Here is a 14,045-nt window from a genome sequence, read left to right as displayed (position 1 = left end):
TGAGCCCGTGCGCTCCGACCCAAATGGTCCCAGGACTGGGATCCAACGCTCCCGAGTTTCGAGTCAGTGAGTGGACTGTCCCAGAAGTGTTGTGGGCAGGTCCCAAGACAGCTGAGGTGGGAACTGACAGCGTCCCCGAGGACCTGTTGGCCACCATGAATCACCGCAGTGGTAAGGTATCTACCCTTTACCCCTTGCCAGGTGAAATAGAGACTTTGCCGAAAGAGACATGGCCCAATTCTCGTTTCCCAGTGGAAGCCTCGCCAGTACGTAGGGACAAGGACTGTGTAGAGAAGGATTTAGTGAAAAATTTCTCCTTGGAGCCCAAAAAGGAACGCTCCATTCACCATGTAGTGGACCGCGGGAAAGGTCCTGGCCTCCTGGTCTACCGCATCCATGCCGCGGATGGCCGGGTAAAGGCCTGGTTAAAAGACACTGTGCTATTCCTTCCACCAGGGGGAGGAAGAAGTGAAGAACCGGTGACTGTCATCCCAGAGTGTGCTCTCCGAGAGAGTTTTCGGGGGAGGCTCACGGACGCAAAAGTGAGGTACCCCCACCTGATCAGTTAGGGGCACCCCACAAATGGTCTCAGCTAGCCTCGGGTGGTATTGTGGGTGTTGTGTGGGATGCCAAGCCATACCAAGCTCATGTGATGTGTTGTATATTCTATGTACTGCATTTTTATGATATAATGTTTGTGCATGATTATGTCGTTCTCCAAGCGAGGGCGTTGGATTTTTCACCAGGGGGAGTGTGTATCCATGTCTCCCCGGAGTGCCAGAAACCCCCTCACCTCTCTGCCGATCGCGGGTGCCGCCGAGTCCAATGGCGGCCCCGTCGGGCGCTACGGGAGGTGAGGGCGGTCAGGTCCCGGCTCGGGGGTTGCCGGGGACGCGTGCGGCCGGTTGCCAAGGCCGCACGCACGTCACGGGGATCCCGGCGCTCTCGGAGCCGGGTGGAGAGGGCGCCGCCATTGCCCCTTAGCTCGCGCATGCGCAGTGGTCGCGCATGCGCAGGTAGAGCCCCAGAGTCAGAGCGAAGTCGCGCGAGGGCAAGGTTAGGCAAGGGAAGATTGAGGCAGCCGCAGAGAGCTTGCGCAGGAGAGGGAGGAAAAAGCCCGCGAAGCCCTAGCCTATTAGGGGAGGCACTAAGCTGGGACTACGTGCCCCATGAGCCTTTGCGTGCCCCACGTGGTACCAGGGAGCCAATAGGGCTTAGGAAGTCTGCAGAGGCAAGTGGATACAATTCGCGCGCTGAGCCCACGCTAGGCAGTCAGAGACCGGAGCAGCCCAGGGAAGGAGGTAGGGTACAGGAGTCAGGGACTCCCTGTACTAGGCCAGCACCCCCAGGGCCCGAGGTAGCTAAGTACCCCAATGTAGTGAGTGTTGCCAGGGACTGCCCTAGGTTAAGGGACCCTGTCACTCAGGTTTGTCAGTTGGAGTCAGGGAGCTGTGAGAGAGGAAGTGTGCGGGGAGCGAGTGCAGCTCCTGCACCCAGATAGGTACCCACACCCCAGGTAGGCCCCAACTCCCCACTAGGTTAGTGGGTAAGTGCTGAGGGAGGCCCAAGATAGGGACGCTGCCCTTAGTGTAGTGCTGCCTTGTCAGAGTCACGGCTGTCAGTGCTGTGAGGTCTGACAGGCAGGCACCTTGTTGCGCAGCACCTTGGCTGCCAGCACCCAGTGAGCTACAGCTTGCTGCTGTAGGAGCTGGGACCCGTTAGGTAGAAGTGAGGCTGAGGGGACTTGGGTAGTTCGGGAGGAGGTAGTGCGGGTGCAGGGGGTCAAGGACCCCTGCATAAGATTGGCTACCCCTATAGGCCCCTAGGAGTTTCCCCCAAAGCCATTACAGGTTGCTGTGCTGTAGGGACGGCCTATAGTATAGCGCGTGTCACTTAGTGCTGTAGGGACAGGTCCTATGTTAGGGATCCTGTCACAGTAGGGTAGATTAGATAGGGACACAGCGGACACTGCGGTTCCTGCTAAGAGGTTAGGAGTCCGGTTGGGGATCAGATGACGTCATCCTACGACTGTTCCTTTGTGAAGCCAGTTGGAGATCCGAGCGCGGGAGTGCTTGGCAGGTACTATCTGATACACAAGTGCACCAACGGGCCCTTAGTATAAATAGTGACTGCGCAGTCACCCATTGACTCTCTCTGCAAGAGTGCGGGACATTGGGTGGGGTTCTTTGGACACTGGGTGGGATCACCTGGTGTTGGGGAAGCGTCCTGCGAGACGTCGCAGTTAGTGTCTCCTCGTGAGAGGGACACCTGTCATGTTATGTGTTATTTTATGTTCCTAAGTAAATGATATCAGTTATTATATATCACTATGTGTGAGTATTGGTTATTAGTGATTGTCCTGCGAGGAACCACTCCCCCTCTGGTGGGAGCCATCGCAGGTGGAGGCACTGCATCGTTGTAAGTGAGTACCCCTAGTATTAATATTGCCCCAGGTTCCCCGTGGCGGAAGCTCAGCCCTCCTGCGAGCCAACAGGTAATGCACCACACCTATAGTAACACTATAGTATAGTATGTATGTTCCTTGCACCCACATCAGATCTGCGATGGGGGGGGGGGGGGGAATACCCGTTACACTCACATGACAGGTGGCTGTATACCCGTGCCCCTTACATGACAGGTAGCTGTATACCCGTGTTGCTCACATGACAGGTGACTGTATACCTGTGTCCTTCACATGACAGGTGACTGTATACCTGTGTCCTTCACATGACAGGTGGCTGTATACCCGTGTCCCTCACATGACAGGTGGCTGTATACCCATGTTGCTCACATGACAGGTGGCTGTATACCTTTGTCCCTCACATGACAGGTGGCTGTATACCCGTGTTGCTCACATGACAGGTGGCTGTATACCCGTGTTGCTCACATGACAGGTGGCTGTATACCTTTGTCCCTCACATGACAGGTGGCTGTATACCCGTGTCCCTCACATGACAGGTGGCTGTATACCCGTGTCCCTCACATGACAGGTGGCTGTATACCCGTGTTGCTCACATGACAGGTGACTGTATACCTGTGTCCCTCACATGACAGGTAGCTGTATACCCATGTTGCTCACATGACAGATGGCTGTATACCCGTGTCCCTCACATGACAGGTGGCTGTATACCCGTGTTGCTCACATGACAGGTGGCTGTATACCCGTGTTGCTCACATGACAGGTGGCTGTATACCCGTGTCCCTCACATTACAGGTGGCTCTATACCCGTGTTGCTCACATGACAGGTGGCTGTATACCCGTGTCGCTCACATGACAGGTGGCTGTATACCTTTGTCCCTCACATGACAGGTGGCTGTATACCCGTGTTGCTCACATGACAGGTGGCTGTATACCTTTGTCCCTCACATGACAGGTAGCTGTATACCCGTGTTGCTCACATGACAGGTGGCTGTATACCCGTGTCCCTCACATTACAGGTGGCTCTATACCCGTGTTTCTCACATGACAGGTGGCTGTATACCCGTGTTGCTCACATGACAGGTGGCTGTATACCCGTGTTGCTCACATGACAGGTGGCTGTATACCCGTGTTGCTCACATGACAGGTGGCTGTATACCCGTGTTGCTCACATGACAGGTGGCTGTATACCCGTGTTGCTCACATGACAGGTGGCTGTATACCCATGTTGCTCACATGACAGGTGGCTGTATACCTGTGTCCCTCACATGACAGGTGGCTGTATACCCGTGTTGCTCACATGACAGGTGGCTGTATACCTGTGTCCCTCACATGACAGGTGGCTGTATACCTGTGTCCCTCACATGACAGGTAGCTGTATACCCGTGTTGCTCACATGACAGGTGGCTGTATACCCGTGTTGTTCACATGACAGGTGGCTGGATACCCGTGTTGCTCACATGACAGGTGGCTGTATACCCGTGTTGCTCACATGACAGATGGCTGTATACCCGTGTTGCTCACATGACAGGTGGCTGTATACCCGTGTTGCTCACATGACAGGTGGCTGTATACCTTTGTCCCTCACATGACAGGTGGCTGTATACCCGTGTTGCTCACATGACAGGTGGCTGTATACCCGTGTCCCTCACATGACAGGTGGCTGTATACCCGTGTTGCTCACATGACAAGGGGCTGTATACCCGTGTTGCTCACATGACAGGTGGCTGTATACCCGTGTTGCTCACATGACAGGTGGCTGTATACCTTTGTCCCTCACATGACAGGTGGCTGTATACCTGTGTTGTTCACATGACAGGTGGCTGTATACCTGTGTCCCTCACATGACAGGGGGCTGTATACCCGTGTCCCTCACATGACAGGTGGCTGTATACCCGTGTTGCTCACATGACAGGTGGCTGTATACCCGTGTTGCTCACCTGACAGGTGGCTGTATACCCGTGTCCCTTACATGACAGGTGGCTGTATACCCGTGTCCCTCACATGACAGGTGGCTGTATACCCGTGTTGCTCACATGACAGGTGGCTGTATACCCATGTTGCTCACATGACAGGTGACTGTATACCCGTGTTGCTCACATGACAGGTGGCTGTATACCCGTGTTGCTCACATGACAGGTGGCTGTATACCCATGTTGCTCACATGACAGGTGGCTGTATACCCGTGTTGCTCACATGACAGGTGGCTGTATACCCGTGTTGCTCACATGACAGGTGGCTGTATACCCGTGTTGCTGTGCCCCGCTTACCTGCAGGATGTAGTTCCCGGGTTTTATGTCCGTTATATCGATCCACTGACAGTCGATATCGTGACGATACAGATCCCAGCATCCCACGGTGATCCCCTGCTCTCCGAAATTAGCACATTCATACCTCTTACTGACCACTGCAAGGAGAGAGCATTATGAGTATTATTAATACTCAGGGAGAGAAGGGCAGGGAAAGTATTATTACTCAAGAGAGAGGGGACTAGATTATTATTCAGGAGAAACTATGCATCCTGGTAGGTGTTTACATACATGTGTGTGTGTTATTACTCAGTAAAAAGAGTATGTTGGCTGGGGGAAGTACTGTATGCTAGCACTGAGCGTTACTAACGCGTGTTAATTGCTGTGATCTGGGCGTGACGCGAGACATGCTAACAAAACACACCGCAGTTCTAACTTCACAAGGAGTGACGCTGAACGTGCCGCAGGGCGATGTCGCTGGTCTGTCACAGGGCGATGTCGCTGGTCTGTGTAACAGGGGACTTATCCCTGTTCAGGTAATGTGCCTTTAATCTAGCAGTGTGGTGGTTAACTGCTGGTAGTCAATTAACAAAACACCACCTGCCTGATTAGATGGCTTAGAAAGCCTGTCTTTTGAAACAGGAAGTGAGAACTCCTTAGCTGTGACTGAGAGCTGAACTTGGGAGAGAGAGCAGAGATTGTCTTTGACTCTCACAACAGTCTTGAGCCCTGCCAGAAGAAACAGCAGAGCTGCTTACAAGACACAGGGAAAACTTCTAAACCTGTATGCTGACCAACCCTGGAGACAAGGGAGCTGAAGCAGGGACAGTGAAGATTTTCCCTCCACACCACAAGGAACAGATAAGACTTTCATTCTTAAAAGACTGCTTATATCTGCTTATTGCATGCTATGTGTTTGGGGATGGGAGACAGGCTTAACTAATGGAGATGTGAATTAATTGCATAGGATTTCACTAGAAATACTCCCAGGTGGATAGAAGCTTTGTTCCCCCCCCCCCTGTGTTTGGATAATTTCCTGATGAAAAGGAAAAGGCACAATAAAGCCTATTATAATTTCACATTATAACGACTCCAATTGTGTACCTCTGTGAACGTCCGTCTACAGTCTGTCACAGGGCGATGTCGCTGGTCTGTCACCGGGCGATGTCGCTGGTCTGTCACAGGGCGATGTCGCTGCTCTGTCACAGGGCGATGTCGCTGCTCTGTCACAGGGCGATGTCACTGCTCTGTCACAGGGTGATGTCGCTGCTCTGTCACAGGGTGATGTCGCTGCTCTGTCACAGGGTGATGTCGCTGCTCTGTCACAGGGTGATGTCGCTGCTTTGTCACAGGGTGATGTCGCTGCTTTGTCACAGGACGATGTCACAGGACAATGTCACTGCTCTGTCACCGGGCGATGTCACTGCTCAGTCACCGGGCAATGTCCCTGCTCTGTCACCGGGCCATGTCACTGCTCTGTAACGGGGCGTTGTCACTGCTCTGTAACAGGGCGATGTCACTGCTCTGTCACGGGGCGATGTCACAGGGCGATGTCGCTGCTCTGTCACTGGGCGATGTCACTGCTCTGTCACCGGGCCATGTCACTGCTCTGTAACGGGGCGTTGTCACTGCTCTGTAACAGGGCGATGTCACTGCTCTGTCACGGGGCGATGTCACAGGGCGATGTCGCTGCTCTGTCACTGGGCGATGTCGCTGCTCTGTCACTGGGCGATGTCGCTGCTCTGTCACTGGGCGATGTCGCTGCTCTGTCACTGGGCGATGTCGCTGCTCTGTCACTGGGCGATGTCGCTGCTCTGTCACTGGGCGATGTCGCTGCTCTCTCACAGGGCGATGTCGCTGGTCTGTCACAGAGCAATGTCACAGGGCGATGTCGTTGCTCTGTCACAGGGCGGTGTGTTACAATGTGATGTCACTGGGTGATGTCACTCACTCTCTTGACACTCCGAGTCCTCCAGGCAGAACGAGGCCTTGTGTCCCTCTGCCACCTTCGTGCCATTGGGCGTCAGGAGATCATAGTGAGTGAAGATGTCCATGCTGTGATAATGCCTGGGGCAGAAACAGACACGTGTACACAGATACGTGGACGAAGACACGCACAGACACGTGTACACAGACACGCACAAACAGACGTGTGTACACATGTGTACACACGTGCACACATACATGTATACACATATAAGCACAGATGTGTTCACAAACATGCACAGACACGTGTACACAGACAAGTAATGTGTAATTGATTTGGATTTGATTGTAATTGATTTTGGATTGGATTAATTAATGGTACACTGTTTCCTGCTTAGTTCTTGCTTTGTTTTTATGTGATTGTTTGGATGGCATTATTTCTTGTTTGTAATTGTTTCTTTTATTTTGAACATTTATTTGGCATAGTGTTACATGATGCACAGATTAATTGCATCATGTACACAGTGTACAATTCAATTGTTTGATTGGCATTTGGTATATATTTATTTGGCTAGGTGTTGTGTTTTCTTGGGAGATGAGATTTATTTTCTTTTGCTACTGTATGTGCTGTTTTTTATTTGAGATGCAATGTGCTGTTTTTTATTTGAGATGCAATGTGCTGTTTTTTATTTGAGATGCAATGTGCTGTTTTTAATTTGAGATGATATGTGATTTGATATTGAGATGTGCTGTTTTTATTTGTGTATTTTTTGGTAATCCTTAACCATTTATTTGTATATTGGTTAAGTGTCTGTGTATGCAGTATTTATTTATTTATAAAATATTTTACCAGGAAGTAATACAGTGAGAGTTACCTCTCGTTTTCAAGTATGTCCTGAGCACAGAGTTAAGACAAATAATACATGGTTACAAATACAGTTACATAACGAGCAGGGTATACATTATATACAAGAGATTGCATGCACAGTTAAAGATAATATATATTATGGGCGTATATACACACACATGTGACGCCACTGTACAAATGAATGGGTGAAGGGTGGGGGTACTTGTCTGGGGAGGGTGGTTAGGCCTTGTGGGTGGGTAGTGGGTGAGGGTTAACCCCTTAATTACTTTTTCGCGGTTATTTACCACTAAGGTGATTAAGGGGTTAGGGGATATTAGAATGTATTTTTCTGGCAACGGAGGACAGAGAGAACGTGCGGTTTCAAGTGAAGGATGAAACCATCATATTTGCTATGGTAAGTAGAACTGCATTTATTAACTTTATTTATGCTAATATTGGGTTTTATAATGGGCAAATAATCAAACTGAATGGGACTGCCAGGGACCCCCGCTTTGTTAATCCGATGGGCCATTAGTGTGTCTGCAGAAATGTCACTGAAATGTTGCAGCATGTACCCGGCCTGTACCCGGCCTGTACCCGGCCTGTACCCGGCCTGTACCCAGCCTGTACCCAGCCTGTACCCAGCCTGTACCCAGCCTGTACCCAGCATGTACCCAGCATGTACCCAGCCTGTACCCAGCATGTACCCAGCCTGTACCCAGCCTGTACCCAGCATGTACCCAGCCTGTACCCAGCCTGTACCCAGCCTGTACCCAGCATGTACCCGGCCTGTACCCAGCCTGTACCCGGCCTGTACCCGGCCTGTACCCAGCACGTACCCAGCATGTACCCGGCATTTACCCAGCCTGTACCCAGCCTGTACCCAGCATGTACCCAGCATGTACCTGAGTCTTGTTGGTGATAGCCCCAGATTTTCCAAGGCAAGTTTTAGAATACTTGTCGGCGCACATGTATATGACATGTTTATTTTTTTTTTACATACAAGGTTGGTTCCTTACGTCTGCGGGGACCTCTGGGGACCCACGGACGCCCACGGGTACCACCTGCGGACCCACACACATGGGGGACACCTGCAGGGAAAAAACGGGGGCCCCACAGCTGTGGGGGCCCCGTGGACACACAGGGACCACCCGAGGGCCCCAGACCCCCGTGGGAACCACCCTAGGGTCCCCAGACACCTGTGGGGCTGACAAGGGGACCCCCAGACACCCACAGGCCCACCCGTGGACCCCATTTGGGAACCACCTAGAGACCCCAAGACCCTGGGATACTGGTGCACTGTGAGGCCTGCGGACACCCGTCGTGACCACCGGTGTAGGTCTGGGGAATTAACCCTGTATGTAAAAGAATAAATCATGTTTTTATGGGGGGCACGGGGGGTTGGTGGGTTATGTATTCTTTATTAAATATAGTAATGTTTATTGTGGGGCTGTTCTCTGTATTTTTTTTCCTTGTGGGTAGTGGGGGTGGGGGAAGGGGGTATTGTCCCCGAGGGTGGGTAGGCCTCCAGGGTGGGTACTGGGTGAGGGTGTTTAGGCCTCACGGGTGGGTACTGGGTGAGGGTGGTTAGGCCTCCAGGGTGGGTACTGGGTGAGGGTGGTTAGGCCTTCCGAGTGAGTGGTGGCGGAGGGTGGGTTAACCCCTTAATTACTATAGCGGTTACTAACTGCTAAGGTAATTAAGGGGTTAGGGGACATTACATTGGCTCTTTTTATTCTTGTGTATACAAGAACAGGAAAGGGGAGGGACACTCTAACGCGTTAGTGTCCTTCTGACTGTTTTTATTATGCCACTAATACATTTTTACACCTAGTTCTTTGCAGTTTGCAGTTTTGTTGGTTCCAAATTGTTCTTCAGCAGCAGCAGATGCACCGCCGTTTTTCCTGCAATTTATTCTTGTGTATGTTTCGCTGCATCGGAGGGGGACATGGACGGTGATGAGGCTGAGGATGGCCTTCATCGTGTGGCAGCCGGGCAAGGGTGAGTGCAAGATGTATTTATTTTATCTATTGTGATAAATGTATTTGAAATGGGCAAATGCATTATTATCCATATGTGGATAATAGTAATTTTGCCCATTACTGTACTGTATGTGTTAGGGTTTGTATTTATTTAAAAGTATTGATGTATTTTTTATTTTTGGGACACAGAATTGGTACTGCAGGCAAGCGGGGACCCCCGGGCACACACGGGGACCCCCGGGCACCCACGGGGACCACCCGAGGGCCACCGCCGGCCTATAGTATCATTCCTGTGCATCCAAAAAAATAAATATATGTACTGTACGTTAGGGGGTATAGGGGTTGTTGGGAGCACAGGGTGTGTGTGTGTTGTGTATTGCAATGTTTATTGCTGGCAATTGTCCCGGTTACCGGTATCCCATTGTTTACATGTCACACGTCGCGTGACGTGGACGCAATAAAAATGGCGGCAACACTGGCACCCGATGCCCCATACCGGGGCCTGTAACTCGGGAAGCAGGGGGTCCTGAGGCTGAAATCCATGCGGGTCAGCTCAGGGGACCCCCTGCTCCCGCACACTATTATTAAAAAGGACATTAATGCAGATTCATTACCATATCGGCTATCCGCTATGGTAATGAATTATTGTTTATTGATATGTGTGTTTTGACTCTAGTCTAGATGAGCAGGGGATCTCCGGAGCTGAACCGCTTTGGTTTCAGGTCCTGGGACCCCCTGCTTCCCGAGATACAGACCCCTTTATGGGGTGCCGGTATCCCTCTGCTTTGTTTACATCTCGCGGTCACGTGATCGGGACCTTGAAATGCAGAGGGATACCGGCACCTCATAAAGGGGCCTGTATCTCGGGAAGCAGGGGGTCCCAGGACCTGAAACCAATGCGGTTAAGCTCCGGAGACCCCCTGCTCATATACACTATGAGTAAAATGTTATTAAGATTTTTTTTTGGCCGATATTTGCGCAGAGAGAGCGGCGGATCTCTCTCTGCTGCAGACACATCTCGGCAGAGGACGGCTTATCGGCAGGTTATCGGCAGGCAGAGCGTCTCGCCACCGGCTACTCGCCATGTTTGGAAATGTTGCTCTCGCAGGGATCGCCAGGGATTCGGACATTCCTGCATACTGCGAGGGCAACACGCAAAAAACATGGCGAGTTCAAACCCTGGCGAAAGCACGTTTCCGCTGCTTAGTGCATGACCCCCTCAGTGAGGGGTTAGTTGGGGAATATTCGTGCATGTGCCGAGAATTAAACCATGGAATAAACAAAGGGCAGCCCACGGGCTGTGTAGGGGACACGGGGGACACACGTGGGGGCACACAGCTAAACACTCTCATATCTAACCTACCAGACTCCCAGTATCCCCCAAAATTAAATACCTCTCACCTTCACCTACCTCTGTGTTCCTGTACTCCTTATCCAATCTATCCCGTCTACCTGTGCATGTAACCCCCAACTATCACTCTTCTCCCTCTGCCCACCTGTGCCCTGCATGTAACCCCCAACTATCACTCTTCTCCCTCTGCCCACCTGTGCCCTGCATGTAACCCCCCAACTATCACTCCACTCCCTCTGCCCACCTGTGCCCTGCATGTAACCCCCCCAACTATCACTCTTCTCCCTCTGCCCACCTGTGCCCTGCATGTAACCCCCCAACTATCACTCCTCTCCCTCTGCCCACCTGTGCCCTGCATGTAACCCCCCCAAATAGCACTCCCCTCCCTCTGCCCACCTGTGCCCTGCATGTAACCCCCCAACTATCACTCCTCTCCCTCTGCCCACCTGTGCCCTGAATGTAACCCCCCAACTAGCACTCCCCTCCCTCTGCCCACCTGTGCCCTGCATGTAACCCCCCAACTAGCACTCCCCTCCCTCTGCCCACCTGTGCCCTGCATGTAACCCCCCAACTATCACTCCCCTCCCTCTGCCCACCTGTACCCTGCATGTAACCCCCCAACTATCACTCTTCTCCCTCTGCCCACCTGTGCCCTGCATGTAACCCCCCCAACTATCACTCCTCTCCCACTGCCCACCTGTGCCCTGCATGTAACCCCCACAACTATCACTCCTCTCCCTCTGCCCACCTGTGCCCTGCATGTAACCCCCCCAACTATCACTCCTCTACCCTCTGCCCACATGTGCCCTGCATGTAACCCCCCAACTATCACTCCTCTCCCTCTGCCCACCTGTGCCCTGCATGTAACCCCCCCAACTATCACTCCTCTCCCTCTGCCCACCTGTGCCCTGCATGTAACCCCCCAACTATCACTCCTCTCCCACTGCCCACCTGTGCCCTGCATGTAACCCCCCAACTATCACTCCTCTCCCTCTGCCCACCTGTGCCCTGCATGTAACCCCCAAACTATCACTCCCCATCCCTCTGCCCACCTGTGCCCTGCATGTAACCCCCAACTATCACTTCCCTCCCTCTACCCACCTGTGCCCTGCATGTAACCCCCAACTAGCACTCCCCTCCCTCTGCCCACCTGTGCCCTGCATGTAACCCCCCAACTATCACTCCCCTCCCTCTGCCCACCTGTACCCTGCATGTAACCCCCCAACTATCACTCTTCTCCCTCTGCCCACCTGTGCCCTGCATGTAACCCCCCCAACTATCACTCCTCTCCCACTGCCCACCTGTGCCCTGCATGTAACCCCCACAACTATCACTCCTCTCCCTCTGCCCACCTGTGCCCTGCATGTAACCCCCCCAACTATCACTCCTCTCCCTCTGCCCACCTGTGCCCTGCATGTAACCCCCCAACTATCACTCCTCTCCCTCTGCCCACCTGTGCCCTGCATGTAACCCCCCCAACTATCACTCCTCTCCCTCTGCCCACCTGTGCCCTGCATGTAACCCCCCAACTATCACTCCTCTCCCACTGCCCACCTGTGCCCTGCATGTAACCCCCCAACTATCACTCCTCTCCCTCTGCCCACCTGTGCCCTGCATGTAACCCCCAAACTATCACTCCCCATCCCTCTGCCCACCTGTGCCCTGCATGTAACCCCCAACTATCACTTCCCTCCCTCTACCCACCTGTGCCCTGCATGTAACCCCCCAACTAGCACTCCCCTCCCTCTGCCCACCTGTGCCCTGCATGTAACCCCCAAACTATCACTCCTCTCCCTCTGCCCACCTGTGCCCTGTATGTAACCCCCCCAACTAGCACTCCCCTCCCTCTGCCCTGCATGTAACCCCCCAACTATCACTCCCCTCCCCCTGCCCACCTGTGCCCTGCATGTAACCCCCAACTATCACTCCCCTCCCTCTACCCACCTGTGCCCTGCATGTAACCCCCCCAACTATCACTCCCCTCCCTCTGCCCACCTGTGCCCTGCATGTAACCCCCCAACTATCACTCCTCTCCCTCTGCCCACCTGTGCCCTGCATGTAACCCCAACTATCACTCCTCTCCCTCTGCCCACCTGTGCCCTGCATGTAACCCCCCCTACTATCACTCCTCTCCCTCTGCCCACCTGTGCCCTGCATGTAACCCCCCAACTAGCACTCCCCTCCCTCTGCCCACCTGTGCCCTGCATGTAACCCCCCAACTATCACTCCTCTCCCACTGCCCACCTGTGCCCTGCATGTAACCCCCACAACTATCACTCCTCTCCCTCTGCCCACCTGTGCCCTGCATGTAACCCCCCCAACTATCACTCCTCTCCCTCTGCCCACCTGTGCCCTGCATGTAACCCCCCAACTATCACTCCCCTCCCCCTGCCCACCTGTGCCCTGCATGTAACCCCCCAACTATCACTCCTCTCCCACTGCCCACCTGTGCCCTGCATGTAACCCCCCCAACTATCACTCCCCTCCCCATGCCCACCTGTGCCCTGCATGTAACCCCCCCAACTATCACTCCTCTCCCTCTGCCCACCTGTGCAATGCATGTAACCCCCCCAACTATCACTCCTCTCCCTCTGCCCACCTGTGCAATGCATGTAACCCCCCCAACTATCACTCCTCTCCCTCTGCCCACCTGTGCCCTGCATGTAACCCCCCCCAACTATCACTCCTCTCCCACTGCCCACCTGTGCCCTGCATGTAACCCCCAACTATCACTCCCCTCCCTCTGCCCACCTGTGCCCTGCATGTAACCCCCAACTATCACTTCCCTCCCTCTGCCCACCTGTGCCCTGCATGTAACCCCCAACTATCACTTCCCTCCCTCTGCCCACCTGTGCCCTGCATGTAACCCCCAACTATCACTCCCCTCCATAAGCCCACCTGTGCCCTGCATGTAACCCCCCAACTATCACTCCCCTCCCTCTGCCCACATGTGCCCTGCATGTAACCCCCAACTATCACTCCTCTCCCTCTGCCCACCTGTGCCCTGCATGTAACCCCCTAACCATCACTCCCCTCCCTCTGCCCACCTGTGCCCTGCATGTAATCCCCCATCTATCTCTCATCTCCCTCTGCCCACCTGTGCCCTGCATGTAATCCCCCATCTATCTCTCATCTCCCTCTGCCCACCTGTGCCCTGCATGTAACCCACCAACTATCACTCCCCTCCCTCTGCCCACCTGTGCCCTGCATGTAACCCCCAACTATCACTCCCCTCCCCCTGCCCACCTGTGCCCTGCATGTAACCCACAAC

General features: G+C 53.4%; 1 protein-coding gene across 4 annotated transcripts in view; it reads right to left on the bottom strand.

Moving 5' to 3' along the window:
- Positions 1–14,045, bottom strand: part of LOXL3 (lysyl oxidase like 3) — a 244,974-nt gene that overhangs the window by 36,659 nt on the left and 194,270 nt on the right. For all 4 annotated transcript variants that reach the window (XM_075573920.1, XM_075573929.1, XM_075573947.1 and 1 more), the window contains 2 exons: positions 6,620–6,735; positions 4,690–4,826 (listed from right to left, as the gene is read on the bottom strand). In XM_075573920.1, the coding sequence (XP_075430035.1) occupies positions 4,690–4,826; positions 6,620–6,735 (253 nt within the window). The remainder of the gene's footprint in view (positions 1–4,689; positions 4,827–6,619; positions 6,736–14,045) is intronic.

Source organism: Ascaphus truei, chromosome 1, assembly GCF_040206685.1.
Source record: "Ascaphus truei isolate aAscTru1 chromosome 1, aAscTru1.hap1, whole genome shotgun sequence".
Taxonomy (NCBI): domain Eukaryota; kingdom Metazoa; phylum Chordata; class Amphibia; order Anura; family Ascaphidae; genus Ascaphus; species Ascaphus truei.
This window is presented reverse-complemented; position numbering and strand designations above follow the sequence as displayed.